General features: G+C 41.6%; 1 protein-coding gene across 1 annotated transcript in view; it reads right to left on the minus strand.

The window, feature by feature from the left end:
- Window positions 1-702: 702 nt before the first annotated feature.
- BCL7A (BAF chromatin remodeling complex subunit BCL7A) overlaps window positions 703-20,458 on the minus strand; it is a 28,893-nt gene continuing 9,137 nt past the window's right edge. The window contains exons 3-6 of the mRNA XM_028710132.2: window positions 15,391-15,487; window positions 9,741-9,908; window positions 5,564-5,685; window positions 703-4,589 (exon numbers count right to left, since the gene is read on the minus strand). Coding sequence (XP_028565965.1) covers window positions 4,515-4,589; window positions 5,564-5,685; window positions 9,741-9,908; window positions 15,391-15,487 — 462 coding nt within the window. The 3' untranslated portion in view covers window positions 703-4,514. The remainder of the gene's footprint in view (window positions 4,590-5,563; window positions 5,686-9,740; window positions 9,909-15,390; window positions 15,488-20,458) is intronic.

Consider the following 20,458-nt stretch of genomic DNA (forward strand, 5'->3'; position numbering starts at 1 on the left):
TTATTTTAGTGTATTTTTTTATTGTGAATCACCCTGAAGTATGCTTGTGCGAAGGGTGGCACATATAAAACTTAAATAAAATATTTAAGTGTCTCACTAGGAGGAGTGGTGTTGGCAAAGCAACCTCTTCCAGTTGTCAATAAGTTTGTGCCACAACTCATGGGACAGTGTTCCACAGAAGCGGCCTTGTTATGTCTATTTGCAGCAAAAAGGAAAGGGACATAGTGGCTTAGAGCACCTCAAAGGGTAATTTATTAAAGCACCAGTTTTAGTCCCCCAAAGCTTTCAACACAAAAGACTTGTCAGCCTGCCAAGGTGCCACAAGACTTTGAGTGATCTGTACCACCAACCTACAGATAGCCTTATAGGCCTGGTCAACACTAAGATCCTAGGTATGTTTACTCAGAAGTCCCATTGGGATAAATGCCTTACTAACAAGTGCTTAGACTGTAGGAAACTGCCTTAATGTAGCTAGACCACAGGCCCATCTAGCTCAGTTAACCATCTACTGAATGGCACCAGCTTTTCAATACCAGGTTCCTTCCCAGCCCAACATGCCAAAGACTGAATCTAGGACATTCTGGATGCAAATAATGTTGTTGTATGTTGCTTATTACAGTCCTTTCCTAAGGCACGTGAAAGCTATCACACTCAAACTTTTGAATCAACTAATTTCTTATTCAAAAGATTGCTCACACAGCATTTTGTGTTGTGACTTTAAAGTTTATTTTTTTAATGAAACCATTGTACATTGTACAAACCATAGCTACTGATGGAATAAATAAGTGAAAAATGATACTGCTGTACAACACACAAAATCATTAAGATGCAAAAACAATTAGGTAATGAAATAAACCCACAAAATTCTTTACACCTTCTAGCAGGGCTTTAGATATAAAGAACATTCTAAAACATGACAATGTTTCTGTATGAAGCAAGCTACCACAAAAGCCAGTAATTTTTATGCTGCCTCACTGATTGGTTGTTGTTGTTGTTGTTGTTAAGTGCCAGCACTTTTTGGAATGTTAACAACTATTCCCCCACCCATAAGAACTCCAAAATGAACAGTTCTGCTATAAAATGTTTTGACTGTGTAAATTGCCCAGCTAGAAGGCCTCCCTCCTCACCCCATAACCCACAAAGATCAGTTATCTTGCTAGCTTATGTATACAGATGTAGTTTGAGAGTAACTGAGTGTCCAAATGCCCAGTGTGTCGATAAGGAAGCACTTCTTGATATTCACGGTATTTCTAAAAAAAAGTCAGATTCAACCCACCAACCACTGATGCTGCATGACCTCCACTGAAATGAGCACAGATTGCACAGCTGTGTGTGTGGTGGACACCGTCTATTGCCTGCCTGAGAATTTCCAGTCACTGAGATGCAAGATGTGTTGACTCACCCTCTCTCCTCACCTCTTCCCCACTGCTATCAATACAGGCTTTTCCATGCAAGCCCATAAAACAAAATCCCTAAAGATGGCAGCAAACCAAGAAGCTGGACCCAGTACCAAATCTCAAAGGTTGCAAGATCCCTTTCCTTGCTGGTTGAATTTAAACTATAACTTTCAAGCATTAAAAATGTGTTTTGACTGCACATCCAAATGGCCTATCAAAAGGCAGAGTTGTTACAGTGTGCACGTTTTTTAAATTTCTGCAAACCAAACAGCATCAAGATCCTCCTCTATCCTGATAAAAGGGTGCAGACTGACACTAATGGGTGCAAGGAGTCCAATTCCATTTGCTTTTTCCAACCCCTATTTGTTGGCAGAGGATTCAAATATCTAACGTTGCGAATCAAAGCAGAGCCACTAACCACTGTGGTTATGCTGGTTTTCTTTTTCTTGAGTCATGGAATAGCAAAATGATTGCGCACTTCATCAAAGGCTACTGCCACCCATCTTTCATTTGCAGGTCTCAATTCAGAAGTCAAGCACAAGCAAGCCCAACTGAAAGACACTGGGAATTGTGGCGGCAGCAGGCCTTAGTGAATGGCTGACACATAACTGAAGAAAGTACAGTAGGAATTAAGAAGCCAGTTTCATCACGAAGCTTATCAGTGTCAGTAATGCCAATAAACATTTCTACCTAATGGAAAAAAATTGAGGTATTTTAGTGCTATTTATATTTTATTAAGTACAGGATTCAGCTCTGAAATTTAAAAAGCCTATCTACTTCCTTGGAAACTGTGTAAAACAAATAAAAAACACACAACCACAAAATTGAAGCTTCTACAGACAGCAACTACTGGGCATGACAACATATCAACAGTGGTTTCCAACCCACTGACATTTTAGCACTGATCAATTAAAAGCTACATAATTACAATTTTTTAAAGTTCAAAAATATATTTGTCTATGTCATAGATCAGCCAATATGTTTTCAAAAAACGAACCCTGGTTAAATATGGTTTTAATGTCCATACCGATTGCCATTTAACCAGTCATAACCCACATTTCTGAAGCAGATACACAATTCAAGGGGTGGGGAAATCAGTTTACCATTTATGTATACTGTGCAAATATAACACCTCTTTCTGATATTAAATGAATTTTGTGATCGAAGCACAAAGAGACTTTGGAGGGAGCACACTGCTTTCATGAACAATTTGCAACCAATTTTAATTTTGATGAGATGTAAAATGTTTATTTCAACATAAAAAATATATCAGCCTTGAGTGTATAGCCAGTTTCTTTGCAGCTTAACAAATGTTGTGATGGAAGGTCAGAATTGGCACCTCCACCTCTTCTAACTTTTCTCGGAATTCATTGCAAATGCAATACAGTAGTTAAAGCTCAAGCCATTTTCACCGCTGGAGAAATCAGAAATAAAGCTTAGTAAGTGACTTTTATGCAGTGTTTTGATTGGAGGCAGGTTTGTTTTCCTTTAAAAAAAAGGTCACCCAGTACTTCCATTATAAATTAAATGCAACCACATTTACAGCTGCAGGTTGCAGTTTCGTAGTTATCAAGACGCATTGCTTCCTTATGCCACCTCTGTTTTCCATTCACACACTTATTTTCCCCAGCCTTCAAATGGAGGTTTAAGGGCTCAACACCTCTTTAGATGTGCAAAACATAAAAAGACGAACCCATCAAGTTCTAGTCACAATTAAGCCCCATTTGGAATGTCTAAAATGTTACAACTAAAGTTGCACTGATTTCAAAAGGAGTTAGTCACGACTGTGTGGTTCTACCGGTGATTACATGTAGCATCGAAGCATCTGATATGGATAGATGGTTCAGCATATTCAATGGCCATGTAGCATGGATAAGATTGACACAGTGCCTCCTGCCAAGTCAAACATGCAAGAAATAAAACTGAACTTTTCAAAAACTGAGAGATGTCTGAAGAAGAGATTATGGAAGTAACAAGACTGTATTTATAAGCTACTCTTGAAACAAAAGTAAGCCCCTCAAGTACAGTATTGCCTGGAGTATCAGTAAACTAATTGTAAAAGAACAGTACAATGAAATTCATTTCAATCAAAACTACATCTGTCATAACACATATGTCTATTTGTACCTGTATTTATAGTTGACCCACTTTTTAAAAAAGACTCTGATAAAGTTATCTAGATCTAGTACTTAAAATGCATAATTGGCTTCAATACTTTTCCAAACCAGCACCAATTTAAGTAAACAGCTGAGCATGTTCACTTTAGGTATATCTGTTTTAAAAGACTACATTATTCAGCCAAGGGGAAGCATGCCGTCAGGAAATTATTCAAAGCTATGTTACTGTGTAACTTTCATGCATTTCTGTGGAGGTTGCCAGAAGAGGGTCTTGGTGGCTCAAGTTGGTGCATTGGAAATAAGTCATCCCTGTGGATGCAGAAAAATCAAGTGTCAGCTGAATGGTTCTCTCTGGACTCCAACAGTGAAAATGGCTTCCTGATTTCTCTCACAATAGCTCTTATGTTAAAATAGTAAGCACCAGGGTATAAAATAGAAACAAACAAACAAACACAATGAAAAGTTTCCTATATGGCATTGTACAAACCGTAGGCCACTCTGCAGAGGAGAGAACTGTCAAAAACAAGTTTAAAAAATTAGCACTGGTTTTGTTTTTTTGTTTTGGAACACAAGGCACACACAAAAAAAGAAAAAAAAAGCAGACATCACATCAGAAGGATGAACTTCACATGAGAAGACCTGACCTGTACCATCCTTAAATATCTTATAATGTTAAATAGAGAATGTGATAAAATACAGCAGCAACATAATTGTAATTTTGACATTAGAAACAGTGCGTAGACCCCTCCTGAGTTGTTTACTCCAACCATTTCAGAGACAGTAACTTAAATTCTCAACGTTTTGCTTCACAGAAAAGAAAGGTTTTCAGTGTCTGAAGAGATTATGCCTTTGCCTGGTTTCTTGGATTTTTGCTTGGTAACTTGAAAAGTTTATAGGAGTTCTGTCCTCATCCAAGAGAATATACGTAAATATGGTTGTTCTATATAATTTAGCCCACTGATGTACCTTACATAAAAACTGGCCAGGAAAAATCTAGTGTCTATATTTCATCAATGTTTTGTTGAGAGGGAGCTTCTACTTTCATCTTTTTAGAAGGTGGCACTCCTTCAGAGTCCTTAACAGGAGGAGAAAGAAAAGAAGAATCAGGATCAGTACTGAATAAAAGCATAATAATGTTATTGTGCTCCAGAGGTACAAGAGAACCCCAGGAAGCAAGTGTCATGGCCACAAAGCAACACGAAAGCTGCCATCATAGTTACCCATGTAAGTCCTAGTTCCCAAAATGGCAACCCACATTTACCTTATAGCCCCACCCCGTAAGATCACACACACCAAGACATGTGAGAAAACATTCTGACAATAAGAGCTCATTGACCGTGGAACAGTCCCCCCTTGGGAGGCTGTGGACTCTACATCCTTGAAGGTTTCTAAGCAGAGGGTGGATGGACATCTGTCATGGATGCTTTAGCCAAGATTCCTGCATTGCAGGGGGTTGGACTAGACATCTCTTGGGTCTCTTCCAGCTCTACAGTTCTATGACCCTTGCAAGACATACTAAGACAAGTATCAGTAAGCACCTGGGAGACATATTTGCAGCTTGTGGACTGTTAAGGCTATATCAATTCCCAGACACATAGGGAAAGAAGGATAATGTGAGGACTCAGAAGATAATCAAGGCTGGAGGACAACCTTCATACCTTCTGGCTGGGATTTTAGAAGAAAAGGAACATAATTTGTTCACTTCAAACTGGTGACATTACCATCTTTCCAGCCTATTAACACTTTACGTGGAAAGGAACATACAGTCCTAAAAGGATCACCTAGCAATTTACTAGAAGGATTATCACGGTTTACTACGGAACATACTTCAAATATTTTAACAAGTTCTCCCATATTAATGACAACTTGCTGCTTAGACCAAGTGCAAAGCACAACAGCTCACTGTCAATGTTCAAGTGGAAAGAAATCAAAGCATTCACAGAACTAGAAAGCATGAACACATATATGTTAATCCAATGGACAAGACAGGTCCAACTTTCATTCACACTGTTGACGATACCTTTTTGCTTATCTATGATTTTGAATTACCTGAGAGTTTTTAGATGCATCTGTGGTTATATCATTTTCTGCCAAAGGTTGAGTTTCCACTTTCTCTGAACTATTCATGGAATTCTCCATTGAAGATTGTGAGTTCTGTTCATCAGAAGCATCTGAAAGAGTTAAGAAGGTTGCACTGAATCACCAATGTATTATAGTACTTCGCATTAGGGTTCTCACCAAATTAGAGATTATAAGTAAATTAATTTATCATCATCAAACCTTTTATTGGCATCACATACAAACTTCCATAGCAAAGTAAATTAATTTTAGTTTATTTAATCTGCATAAATTTGCATGCTGCCAAACAATAGTTTTGAAGAAAAAGATGCACTTGTTCTTAGAAGATGGATAGATGGATGGATGGATAGATAGATAGATAGATAGATAGATAGATAGATAGATGGCATATTTTGGGAAGCATTTCCTTCTGTATAAGAATGAAGATGGAACACCTTTAAGGCATTAAAAGTGCAGATAGCAGGCTTTAAGTATTGCTATTAAATTACGTTTTCCAAGATGTGCTGGCCCAACTTTAAAAAGGGCTTTAAAGTCAATTAAGCTAACCAAGGTTGCTAATCTGTTTTCCACTGTGCCATAGACTACTTACAGATTTGTTGTCTTAGCTAGAAGGGAGACATAATGATTTTGGATTAGAACGCAAGGACACTTGGGCACTGGAGCAATCTATGGACTTTTAAATGGGGGGCCTGTTATGATTATTTTATTATGATGCTGTGTATTATGTTGTCATTATGATGCTGTGTAAATTATGTTCTTAATGTTGTACATAGCTCTGGGATCTTTAGCTAAAAAGCAGTATAAAAATGAATTATAACTATTATCAGTGCTTTTTTTCTAGAAAAAGAGGTGCAGCAACTCCCACCTTCTTTGACAGACAACCCTAAGTTGTTCAGCTTCTTTCAGGATGACGCCAAACTTGTTGAGAGCGCACGCTTTAGAGAAAACACGCATCATGTCTCCCCCCTTAAAGGGCTTCTTCCGGAAGAGAAGCAAAGTGCCAAAATCGCTCCCGGTCCATCCAAATTCCTGCACACAGAAAACGTGCCGCCTGCCCAGGATGATGTACACAGAGAAGGGTTGCCGGAAGAGGTTCCGGCTGGAGAAAAAAAGCCTTGATTCCTCTTCTTCAAGCAACATAGAAATGAAATCTTGAGCTGGCCACTAGAGGGAGGCCAAGACCACATGGATATGGGGAAGGATCCAGACAATATTTATGGGACATGGAAAAGCCTTTAGCAGAGCACTGCAAGGTGTGGGTGTAACCTCCTCCAGTATTCACAAGGCTGCAACGTAAGAGCTTGATCTGAAAGCACACCTAGCATACCTGATCACACTAAAGGCTAGATTTGCATTAAAAGGGTTTTTAAGTACACACTGTAGTATCTCATAACATGAAAGGCTTTTGTATTTCATGCAGCATGCTAAAACACAAGCTCCATAATTGGATCTACCCAGGAATCCAGCCGCAGCTTATAAACTTATAAGCAACTGTCATCCTACTATCACATACAGGAGGAATCTAAATTCAGAATCTGAAACATTATGTACAGAAGACATAGCCTAAGTAGATGCAGTTTTGTACAAGTTAAGAAAAACTGCATGGATTTCTCTGCCAAAACCTGAACAAGGTGTCCTTCCGCATTTTCTGATTAAAAACTTGATAATTTAGACCTTTCCTCTGAAGAGGAAGAATCAATCTACATCCATATTATCTGACCTATAATAAATGTTGAACTATGAAAGTTAAAAGAGATGTCACAGCTTACTATCTGAATGAGTGCATTTTATAAGGCATGCTTTAAGGTTCAATTTAGCCCCCAATCTGATGATAGGAACCCCGCCTATTGACATGAGGCAGGTGCCTTTACTGTACTCTTATAGGAGCCTGTTAAAAACATTTTTGCTGAGACATGCCTAGTCAGAAATGTAGAATGTTGATTTATGCTTTTCCTTTATTATTTTGTTTTTTATTAATGCTTTAAACCAGGGGTCAGCAAACTTTTTCAGCAGGCGGCCGGTCCACTGTCCCTCAGATCTTGTGGGGGGCCGGACTGTATTTTTTTTTGGGGGGGGGGGAATGAACAAATTCCCATGCCCCACAAATAACCCAGAGATGCATTATAAATAAAAGGATACATTCTACTCATGTAAAAACACGCTGGTTCCAAGACCGTCCGCGGGCCAGATTTAGAAGGCAATTGGGCCAGATCCAGCCCCCGGGCCTTAGGTTGCCTACCCATGCTTTAAACTGTGTTTACAGCCATTTTTTTTTAATCTTTAGAAACCGCTCTGAGGTTGTTGTTTTTTACAATCAAACATGGTATACATTTTATGAAATATAAATGGAATGGGAATGTTAGCTGAAATAAAAGACAAGATGTTCAGTCCTAGGCATGTTGAGAGCCCTATGAAGCATCCAAGCAGAAACAGAAAAGCACTTGGAGAATTGGAACTGGATGAAGGAAGAACGTTCTGAGCTAGAGTGGTAAAGCTTGGTACCATCAGCATAACAGGCACCATGGAATATTGTGTGCTTACACGGGGCTAAGGTATCTAGAGAGACAAGCATACAGGACTAAAAACAGAGCCCTCAGGGATCTCAACAGAGAAGGAGAGGATGGATTAGAACAGCAAACAGGTAGGAAGAGAGTGAGTCAATGGAATCAGTGAGTTCTTGGATATAAAGGTAATCATGTAGAAAGTAATCAACTGAATTCAAGACAGCAGAGGAGTCGAGAAAGATGGAGCAAAATATATATTTTTGGAACTGGCCCTAAAGCAGTCAGGTAATTGAATAAAGCTATCTGAAATTAAGGGGTAAATGTGAACAGCTTTCAGAACTGAGCTGTGCTTTACATTCAACTCAGCGAAAATTTATCTCCAACAGTAATTACACAAAGTGAGAATGACTTATTGTTCGCATATACAGTATCACTAACCTAGGGATAGGGGACTTGTAGTCTGTTGGTCAAATATGAGCCAGCAGTCCATTTTACCCCCAGCCTTGGCCACACCTGACACCATATGATACCAGGTGTGAGTAGGTAAAGCCATGGCTGCAAGCAGGCAGAAGCCTTAACGTGAGTGTGCTCCCAATTGTTCTTTGGCAGGAAGCACTTGCATTCAGCAATTTAAACTCCTGATTGGAGTAACTAAGTGGAGCTGATGTCTGCTGAAATTTAAAATTCAGTGCCAAATGCAAGTCCTGCTTTCGGCCAGAATCTTTGCAGGCACAACCTGGATTCAAACTTAAGAAGGAAGAAACTCTAAGCATGCTCCAGATTTTTAAAATCTGAATGACCAGATGGCACATAATTTGACAGGCGGGTGGGTGGGTCAAGTTCCCCACACTTGCATTAAGCCAAGGGTTAACAACAGCACTATGTAGACAAGCAACACATCAGGAACAGTATTTCCACTGACTTTTGCTTTGCTTTCAAATTATCTATTCTCTGGTTAGTGAGATGTACAAACTCTGAATCATGGTTTATAACAAACAATGGTTAGTTAAACAAGCCAGTTTCATAAGACATGGTTTGGAGTTGTTTAGCAGTTAACCATTGTTTGTTATAAATCACAGTCCCCGTTTTGTACGTAACACTAAGCCAAGGATTTGTTGAAAGCAGAAAGCATGCCTTCACTTGAGAGAAGTCCTTCCCTGACTGCATGGAAGGAAATTAGACTCATAACACTTTCCTTGGTCTTATCCACGTAGAACTACACCATGGTTTAGCATTGTGTGAATGTGGTCAATGAAAGCAAAAAGTAACTAAGTGAAAACGGAGTGTCAGCTTTCAAAGCAGTAGGAAGGAGGGCAGATCTTAAATTATAGTTACAGTCATACCTCCGCTTACGTATCCCTCCGGTTACGTAAACTTCGGGGTACGTAAGCGGCAAACCTGGAAGTATATTTCTGAGTTTTTGCCACACGCGCGTGCGCAGAAGCAGTCTCTCCGGTTGTGAAAACCTTGGGGTCCAGCCAGACCTCCGGAACAGATCCCATCCGCAACCGGAGGTACCACTGTATCTCCTTCTCAAGTGGGAGACACAGTGGGTCTGCTAACAAATGAAGTTTATATGGTACACATGGAATGCCAACTGCTTACCTACCAGTTATGAGTAGGAAGATTTGTACATGAATTACCTTCTGAACCAGGCTCCTCTTTTGCATCTGCTTGAGTATCGTCAGATTTTGTTCCAGGGCCATCTGCCTGCCCTGTGGAGTTCTGCTCTGGCAGGGGGCTAGAGTTGCTGCTGTTCTCTTGTTTAATTGGTGAAGCATCAGCTATGGAACTCTGGTTGCTGTTATCATCTGTAAATAAGAGACAGGCTTGGTGAAAGCGATGAACATTCCCAAAATTGTATTTACATGTTAGGGGCTACTGACCTGCCAAGCCCTCCACCCCTTTCCACCTCACCCATCCCCTCACTTCTTCAGCCTCTCATGGCTCCTTTTGCCCCCCATCCCTTCCAACCGCTGCCTCCCACAACTCCCCACACCCCTGCCTATCCACCCACTCACTCACTCTTGTTGCTATTCCCAATGCCCTCACAGCTCACTCCGATCCCAACCACCACTCATGGAGGAGAGGGGCGTGAAGAGGATAAAGTATTCTGCGGTAACCTCCTTTTTGGCCCCAAGGCTGCTGGCCTGCTAAGGCAGCTCCTCAACAACCATCTTGCTTTGTAGCTGCTTTCTTCCTCCCCAGCTGCAGATGCAGAGACCAAAATGGCTATGTCAGGTATACAATGGCAGCAGAGGAGGACAGTTTCTGGAAACAGCCCCTGTCTGTCCTGACTGTTCCCCTGCAGCTCATCTTGACACTTGCTTGTATGCCTGCTTGCTGTTCTGTTGTCATATTGCACTTCACATGCCCACCTATTGGCAGCCAGACAAACTGCAGGATGACAACTCTTTCTTACGAAAATATTATACAGCAAGATAGTGCATGACTACATTTCTGACACCTCCCAGTATTCCATATCAAATCCATACAGTGGTACCTCTGGTTACGTACTTAATTCGTTCCAGAGGTCCATTCTTAACCTGGAACTGTTCTTAACCTGAAGCACCACTTTAGCTAATGGGGCCTCCCGCTGCTGCCGCGCTGCCACCACGCGATTTCTGTTCTCATCCTGAAGCAAAGTTCTTAACCTGAGGTACTATTTCTGGGTTAGCGGAGTCTGTAACCTGCAGTGTATGTAACCCGAGGTACCACTGTATCTATGTTGGCAGCTCAAACTAGACCAATATAAGGGTTAATTTCTTGAGAGATCTTTTTGCAGATCATTTAAATGTCACAGAAAAGCAACCATGGCTGCCTCTGTTGCATCTAGTTTGTACTTCAAGTATCAATAATCTGTTCACTGACTCTTCCCAATATGCAGAGAAAGCTGAAAGAAGCTGCCTAAAGTTTGGGACTTATCCATTTTTTAAAAGTGGAGGCTTAAGTGATGTACAAGGTATTCTAAATCTGTGGTATTGATGGGGACTTCATACTGGCTAATGTTCAGTACAGTCATGCCATACTTATTATTCTTGTCAAAAATATGACTATATAATATGCTGGTGTCACGCTACTCACATTATAGCGAAATTCTCCAAGGAATGGTGGAGGGAGAGAGCAAACATAGTGCGAGCTGGTTCACAATTACAACAAAGGAAAGTGAAGTACTCTTTCCACCCACAAGTAATTGTCCTACCTGCTCCACTGCCACAGAATCTGGACATAGACTCATGCAATTGAAGAGTTGGGACCCAAAGCTCCAGTGCAGGAATCACAGATAAAGAATCCCTGACAGGTGGCTATACAGCCTCTGTTTAAAAGCCTCCATTGACTGAGAGTCCACCACCTTCCAAGTTAGACTTCTTCCACTGGCAATCAGCTCTTACTATCAGAAAGTTCTCCCTAGTGTTTAGAAGTTTAGAATCTACTTTCTTGTAATTTGAATCCATTGGTTCGGATCCTAGCCTCTGGAACAGCAAAAAAGCCCAACATCTCTGTTCTATCTTCCATGTGACAACCCTATAGATATTTGCAGATGACTATCGTGCCACCAGTAAGGCTTTTCTTCTCCAGGCTAAACATACCCAACTCCTTCAACCGTTTCTTAGATGAGCGTTCTTTCAATTCCTTCATACGAGTAATTTATAAAGATGTTGAACAACACCAGGCCCAGCACAGAACCCTGAAGCAACCCACTTGTCACTTTTTTCCAGGATGACGACAAACCACTGGCAAACACTCTTTGGGTTCAGTCGGTCAACCAGGATCTCCACAGGAATATAATGGGGGACTTTGTTGAAAGCCTTATTAAAATCAAGATGCACTACATTCACAGCATTCCCTTGACCCACCAAACTGTTAAATCATGACTTGTTTTTTCTAAGTGCTCATAGACTGACTGTTTGATTATCTGGTTCTAGAACATTTCCTGGTATTGACATCAAGCTGACCAGCTGGTAGTTCCCTGAGTCTTCTTTCTTCCCCTTTTGGAAGATGGGGACAACATTTGCCCACCTCCAGTCTACAAGGGGGACGTGGGTGGCGCTGTGGGTAAAAGCCTCAGCGCCTAGGGCTTGCCGATCAAAAGGTCGGCGGTTTGAATCCCCGCGGCGGGGTGCGCTCCCGTCGTTCGGTCCCAGCGCCTACCAACCTAGCAGTTCGAAAGCACCCCCGGGTGCAAGTAGATAAATAGGGACCGCTTACCAGCAGGAAGGTAAACAGCGTTTCCGTGTGCTGCGCTGGCTCGCCAGATGCGGCTTTGTCACGCTGGCCACGTGACCCGGAAGTGTCTGCGGACGGTGCCGGCTCCCGGCCTCTAGAGTGAGATGAGCGCACAACCCTAGAGTCTGTCAAGACTGGCCCGTACGGGCAGGGGTACCTTTACCTTTACCTTTTTAGTCTACAAGTTCTCCATGATTTCTCTAAGCTTATAGTCAGAGGTTCTGAGATTACTTCTGCAAGTTCTTTCAGTTTCCTTGAAAGCAGTTCAGCAGGTCCTGGAGATCTGATTTCATTTAAAGTAGCTAGGTGTTCCCTTTCCCCCTCTCTTCCTATCCTGGGCTGCAGTTCCCTCTCTGCATCGTTTATTTTATTCCATTAACACCAGGTTGGGCACTGACGTTGAGCAGTTCTGCCTTCACCCTGTCCCCCAATAGCATTTTCTCCATATCCTTCATGCAGAGGACCCACTCTTGCTTCAAATATAGCCAAAAAAGTCACTAATTATTATTTATAACCTCTCTTGCAAGCCTGAGCTTGTTTTGAGCTTTAGCCGCCTGACCTTCTCCCTGCAAGTGTTGGCTAGTCCTTCTTTCATGATTTGCTCCTTCTTCCCTTTCTTATACATGCAAGGAATGAACTGCATTGACCATTATTGACAAAAGGACAGTCACAAATACTGGGTTGCACAGGAAACACAGCTGCTACGAAAGTTAGTAGCTCCTCACTCATGGGGTAAATGCTTCATCTAAAAAGCCACTTGAAGGAGATCACAGTTATGGAGTAAAATCCAGCTGCATCTCCTAAATTGCATCAGACAACGGCATGCACCTAAAATGGCTAGTTCAATCAAATCTGCACCAAGGTAAATGCAGGCAATTAGATTTCAGGCAAATTCATCCTTCATTCATGCCAATAAACATCTAGTCAGCGCTACATGGCTGTGTATGGATGCACTTAGCCAGAAAGATTTAGACCCATTCCAGATGCCTTAACTTGCTTATAGCAAAGAGGACCAATTCCACTCCACCCTAGTTATGCAGACCCTCTCCAAGTGCAGCTCTCCTAGGGAAAGGATTCACAACTGAATATGGGGAGACCCATACCTCAGTGGCAGAATACATGATTTATTTGTACAAGGTCCTAAATCTAATCCTAATCATCACCAGCTAGAAAAATATGGTAGCAGGTGGTGGGAATGACCCAAGGGTCTGAGATCTTAAAGAGAAGTTACTAGTTATGGGAGACATTGCTGGGTGAGATGGACCAATGATTTGACTCAGCATAAGGGCAGCTTCATGTGATGCTCAAACAAAATAAAGTGCAACTTAATATAGGTAAGAAAGAGGCTTTGGTCACAGCTACCAACTGAAAAACTCCTCCATGGAGTTTCAACGGTTCCCCACACTCTTGATGAAAGATGCTGGCTAATAAAAGCTATCGCCTTACTTACTTTGCCTCTCACCAAGACATTCAGAATTGGAAAATTACAGATTCCACTGATGGTAGCCATGGTAACATTTAATGACTCACTTTAAGTGTTAATCTGTCAAGTACATGCTTCTGGAGAGAAAACCTTAATTCTCCAGACTCTCTTTTGTCAGGTTTGAAGGCTTTCCAGGGACACATATTACAGCAGGAAAGCACCCCCATGTGACCTAGAATCTCTTCTGACATCAGATGAGAATCTGAAGCAGTATTATTCACAAGGTAACAAAACTGAACCAGAGTGAAACAAGGGCATCAAGTGAGATGAAATGCTGTGTTTCCAAAAACAGCATTCCATGTTCTTCAGAGCATTGCTACAGTGTGCTTATTTAACTGTTTTTCGTGCAAAAAGGAAAGAGTAAATGGATATAGAGTACAGAGAGACAGATTTAAGGGGAAGCATTCTCAACCATCGGATTGGTCTAGCAACTGGAGAGGTGACCTAGGAAGGCTGCACAAACTCTTCAAAAGAAGGCTGAGCAGGCTATTTCTAAAAATGCTTTGAGTCAATATGCCGGAGGGTAGTATCCAAAATAATCTAGAGGGACCATAAATTCCGCTGAGCTTTTATCGCCAGTCAAATATTGCAGCTCCTTCCAATACTACCCCTTTCAGAGAGATAGAGTGGTGTTGCCTGTGTTGGAAGAACTCAATAGTGCCTCAGAGGCCCAGCATGATGGAAGAACCAGCCCTTGCTCTCTGCTGGACAGAAGAAAGGCAAATGAATCTCCCAGGTCTCACAAAAGAGCAAGACAAGATTCTCCCAAGCTCACAGCAAGATCGGGGAGACATCCCCATCCTTCTTTTAAGCAAGGAAAAACCTATCAGCCTCACACTGACTTTGGAAGTGCCTGAACCCATGCACTGCCTTGCTGCTTTCAGATCTTATCCAATGTTTTATGTTTAAAGAAAATTGGGTATGGAACATATGAATGCAGGAATGTGGGAGATCAAAATTAATTATCACTCAGCAAATGCTTTATTTAATTTGCTTCAAGCTTCATTTCAATTTATGGAAACAATGCTAAGATTTCCTTCCCTTACACCTTACTTATCAAATGATATTTCCCCTTCCTACTGCTTCATTTTCTATGCCAGACGAAAGCCAACCATTACCAAACCTACCAGCACCAATTCAACACAAAGCCAGCCTGAAAAATTCTCTCTCTGAAGCAGCCGCTGCCCAGCAGCCTTTTAGATTATACTGTTTAATCTGCTAAACCAGGCGTAGGCAAACTCCGGCCCTTCAGATATCTGGGACTACAATTCCCATGATCCCTAGCTAACAGGACCAGTGGTCAGGGATGATGGGAACTGTAGTCCCAAACTTCTGGAGGGACGGGGCTTGCCTATGCCTGTGCTAAACACTTCAAAAAGTGGTCCACAACTGTGTCTGGTGATACCAGTATCAGTAGGGACCCCAGATCTCAGCCATGCCCAAGTGGGTTCTATTATATAGCCAAACACTAAATCAATGTTGGTTATCAATCCATGTAGAAGTCAAGTGGCCATGTCTGGAGGCCCCTCTCCGCACCACACCTGCAGCTGCTGAAGCTGGTACTGTCTCCCTGCTCCACTCACCATTCATATCCATCATCCCAGGAGAAGAGCTGTTCTCTGGAGTAGTAACCTCAGATCCACACTTTTCATCTTTACCTTTTTTCTTGTTCTTGGTTTTCTGAGAAGGGGAAAAAAATAAGTCATGAAATCGTGTGGCCTCCACTGCAAGGTCCAATGATCAGGGATTGGTACTTTTACCCATTCAACCAAGGTTCAAGTCCCAGTTACTATATGTGGTTTGTTTTATGAACTGAAACTTTAGTTTAAGCATCTCTTGTAAAACAGTGAAAACCAAGCATCCCTCAGTGCCACTGATTTTAATCAATTAATGCCATACTGTAGTACCTCTGGTTACAAACGCTTCTGGTTACAAGCTCTGCTAACCCAGAAGTAGCTGCTCCTGGTTGCAAACTTTGCCCCAGGATGCAAATGGAAATCACGCACCAGAGGCATGTGCGCAGCAGGAGGTCCCATTAGTGTAAGCGCGCCTCAGGAGAAGAACGGTTTCAGCTAAAGAACGGACCTCCAGAACAAATTAAGTTTGTAACCAGAGGAACCACTGTATTGATATCAAAGAAACAGGATCCCAAATGGTGTTGCCCTGTGGTTTTCAACCAGTGTGCCTTGAATGATGGTCAGGGGTGCCATGGGCAATACTGGCCTGTCCCTCTGTCCTTCCCTCCCTCCTCTGATGCCCTCTAACAGCTCTGCCTCCCAAAGGCTTGTGCGGCTGTTTGTTGTAGCAGCCATGGCTACAAGCTCCCCAGGCAAATAGTGCCTCTGGGGCTGGTTCCCAGGTCGCTGTGGGGCAGTTTGTGGAGGCACCTCTATTTGGGGCAGGGCAGCTCAGAGACCAGGGACGGCAGCATCAGCTGCCTGGAGGACTCCCAAGGAGACGGAAGGGGAGAGGAGGGAACTGGACTAGATGTCCCTCAGAGTCCTTTCCAGCTCTACAATTCTATGATTCTATGCAAGTATATGAATTCTCCTTCAACCCTGAAAGCTGTGGAAAAGGTTGTCCAATTACATCCTGTTGAAGATGCTTGTGATTATCAATGCTGATTTTCCAGTCTAATGAGACCAAGGTGTATTAATTTAAATTTATTTAATTTAAACTGAGGAGGAGAATTAACATATTTTATTTACAACTGGGAAAATCCTAGTAAGGAAGGTATGTTTTAGCTATACAATGTCATATATATATATATATATATATATATATATATATATATATATATATGCAGGTTTTGGTGTCCTCGGGTATCTTCCCGTGTAAAAGTTGGGGTGTCTAGGCGACGTTTCGACGAGGTCTCACTCGTCATCTTCAGGCAGGTGCTTTCGGCTTCTTGTTACTGGAACAGAGCAGGATCTCAGTGTTTGAGTTCCTATAAATACTGTTGAGGAGGTGTGGCCTCCAATGTTCTGGGCAGAGAGGAAGTTCCCAGGCTAGTGTGCCTTTTCTTCTTTTGTTCCTTAATTGCTTGAGGGATATCTTGAGTGATTTCTTGAGTGATATCCTGAGTACCACTTAGGTGGGTCATTAGGTGTGGATTAGTTGCTAAAGCCTTTGTGTCTTGACCTCTTGAACTTTGTGAAGAGTTTTTCTGAGAAGATGGGTGTACTACATTTAGTTGTGCTCTGGCTTGGCTTCGTGTATAGGGGCGAGCTGTGGTTTTGTGGCCTGTGCCAGCCAGATCTGTGTAGGGATTGCAGGGGGGTGCAGCATCCGGAGGTGCCACTATATATATATATATATATATATATATATATATATATATATATATGTGTGTGTGTGTGTGTGTGTGTGTGTGTGTGTGTGTGTGTATTCACTACTTTAGAAAATGATACAGAATATTTGGCTTAGAACTCTTTGATCATAATTTGAGTTAAACTGTATGTGTCGTACCATAGTTAAAATACATATGCAGTCATACCTTAGTTGATGAACGCCTTGCGACTCAAACGTTTTGGCTCCCAAACGCAGCAAACCCGGAAGTGAGCGTTCCAGTTTACGAACGTTCTTTGGAACCCGAACGTCCGACGCAACTTCCGATTGGCTGCAGGAGCTTCCTGCAGCCAATCGGAGCCACGCCTTGGTTTCACGCTTTGGAAGTTGAACAGACTTCCAGAACGGATTCCATTTGACTTCCGAGGTACGGCTGCAATCATTTCAAATCATGGATTTCTGATCATCTCATTGTATTTGCAAAAAGACCTGGACAATGTCACTTTCCTGCAGACGAATGCCAAAATATTTTGGGTCAAGGGCCATAACTCAGAAGTTACTTTGCATGCAGAAGGTTCCAGATTCAACCCTCCACATCTCCAGGTAGGGCAAGAAGAGAACCTTGTCTGACATCTTGGAGAGCAGCTGCCAGGCAGCATGGACAATACTGAGCTAAATGGACTAATGATCTGAGTCCGTATAAGGCAGCTTTCTGTATTCCTAAAACTCCAAATACTCTTCTCCACTGTGAGATGGGAAATAAAACTACACATTTTCCCAACTCATAGCAAAAATTGCAGAGCTTGCCTCATTAAAACATATATTACTGTTTAAATCTCTCTTCTGCTCTTCCTCCAAATAGTTCAGGACAAGGGACATGGTGCTGCTTCTTTTTTTCCTCAAAGGCTGCATCAAGAGAAGTCTAGCATCCAGATCAAGGTAGTAATAGTATCACTTAAGTCTGCCTTGGTCAGACCCCACCTGGAGTACAGGTAACTCCCCATTTATGCACTGGTTACATTCCAAGACACCACATGTTTAAGTGAAATTGTGTATATTTGAAACATCATTGAAAAAGCCTTCAAAAACCCTGCCCCGCCCCTTTCTCTGATGTATTTGTGTTATTTTCAGGATTGGCACAATGCACACATGCATAGTCACACATATCTTGGACGTGCCTAAAATAGTCTCTGCCTGTACTGTGTCCTGTTCCGGGCACCACAATTTAAGAAGGATATTGACAAGCTGGAATGTATGCAGAGAAGGGGAACCAAGATGATCAAGGATCTGGAAACCAAGCCTTATGAGGAACAGTTGAGGAAACTGGGTATGATTAGCCTGGAAAAGAGGAGCCTAAGAGGAGATATGATAGCTATCTGACGAGCTGCCACATAGAAGATGGCACAAGCTTGTTTTCTGCTACTCCAGAAAGGAGGACCCAAACCAGTGGATTCAAATTACAAGAAAGGAAATTCTGCCTAATATTAGGAAGAGCCTTCTGAATATAAGACCTGGTCAACAGTGGAACCGACTACCTCAGAAAGTCAATGGAGGTTTTTAAACAGAGGTTGAATGTCCATCTGTAAGGGATTCTTTAGCTGCAATTCCAGCCTTGGAGGCAGTTGGACTAGATGAGTCTTGGGGTCCTTCTAAATCTACAATTACTGTATATGATTCTGTAGTCATCCAATGAACTTTGCAGCGGAGAGGAACATGAAACTGGCTTAAGAAAGGAATGTAAGACTAGTGTGGTAAGTTCAGAGAAATAAAGGACAGCTTCAATGTGATTCTGAAGCTAGATCTTACACCTGCCATAGCTTTCTTGTTCTTGGCTTCCATTTCCATGCCCACAACTTGTTGTAATCCAATCTCTCTCTCACTGGATTTTAAAAATAAAACAAATATACAATTTACATACTTTATGAATGTATTGATATCTATATCTCACAGTCTTTTGAATGCTAAGAGTTCAAGCAGCTTGTTCCTTCTATGGGAAAACCACCTTTAATGCACTTAATTCTGGTCAATATGTTTTACAGAAAGTTGTGGATTAAATTCTAGGAGGTTGTATAAAATATACTCTATTTTAACATGTTTGTATTTAACTCAGATTTAATTTACTCTTTTATAGTTCATACCATTACACAATTTTAAACGAATAATTAAGATATCCGATTTGGGGCAGGGGGAGTATTCTTATATACGCTGGTGCAGACAACAATAAGATCAACGTGAAACCACAAACCTAATCAGATGCTACATGGAGCACCATCCATTCCCTCAAATGCTAACAGCGCTACAGAAGCTAAAAAAACCAAGTGAGGGATGATAACATCAACCGTGTGAAAAATCCATGTATGAAAAAGGATGCTGCATTTTCAATTAGAAGGTGACGTAATTGGTCTCCTAGGAGAAAGTGACAGATGCGCTGCTCTCAAAGCACACACAGTGCCTGCGGAGAGAATGAGAAGCCAGATGCTTGAAAGGGGGCAAAGAGAGGGGCAGGGCTCAGAGATGAGAGCATTAGGGTCAGGCAACACTCTAAAAAATTACAAGCAGATGGCCAGATGACAGCCTATCGCTACAGAAGGCATTGACTCCATGTTGGGGGTTTTGCTCTTGCCCGCATTTGTGTATGTCTGTTGAGACAAACAGGTGAAAATGTTGCAGTCACACAAGCACCATAGCTATGCAATCAGTATTGTAGACACAGCCTACAAAATGATTAAAGGATGCAATTTTCAACACTGCAATCGCTAAACGCCTCTGCATAGACAGAATAGCAATAATGAAAAATGGAGGGTATCTTTCCAGAAAACTTTTGACTTTAAAATAAACTTTCCATGATGCTAATGTATCATTAATTGTAAAGTTGCATGTTAGGTACCAGTTCTGGAGATCTCATAGCCAGTTTTTTTTTTTAAAAAAATACATTAATAAAGTGGTTATAATTACAGCAAACAGTCATTCTGATGCAAGCATTCCAATTAAGCGCTGACACTAGGCAATACAATATTTTGCAAGTTTCATTCCAACAGGAATTCTTTTTAGCTTCTGATATTTTAAAACACATTAGACAGAAGCCCAAAAGGAAGGGGGAAATGTGCTCCCGTTTTCCTATTTAGACACACACACACTCAAGCCTAATCAAGAGGCTATGTGTTTTCTAGCTTTTTTTCACAACTTGGTCAATCTTCTTGTTTTCTGAAGATTATTATGCATTTCCTCCAGTTATATGCAAGGCATATTGAAATCAGTGTTCGAAATTAAGCCGTCGCCAGTAGTTTTTGCAACTCAAGAGTACCACCTAGCGACCAAGTTGTGATTTCCAGTAGCCTGAAATAAATCTCCACTGCAGAAGAG

Source organism: Podarcis muralis, chromosome 16, assembly GCF_964188315.1.
Source record: "Podarcis muralis chromosome 16, rPodMur119.hap1.1, whole genome shotgun sequence".
NCBI lineage: Eukaryota > Metazoa > Chordata > Lepidosauria > Squamata > Lacertidae > Podarcis > Podarcis muralis.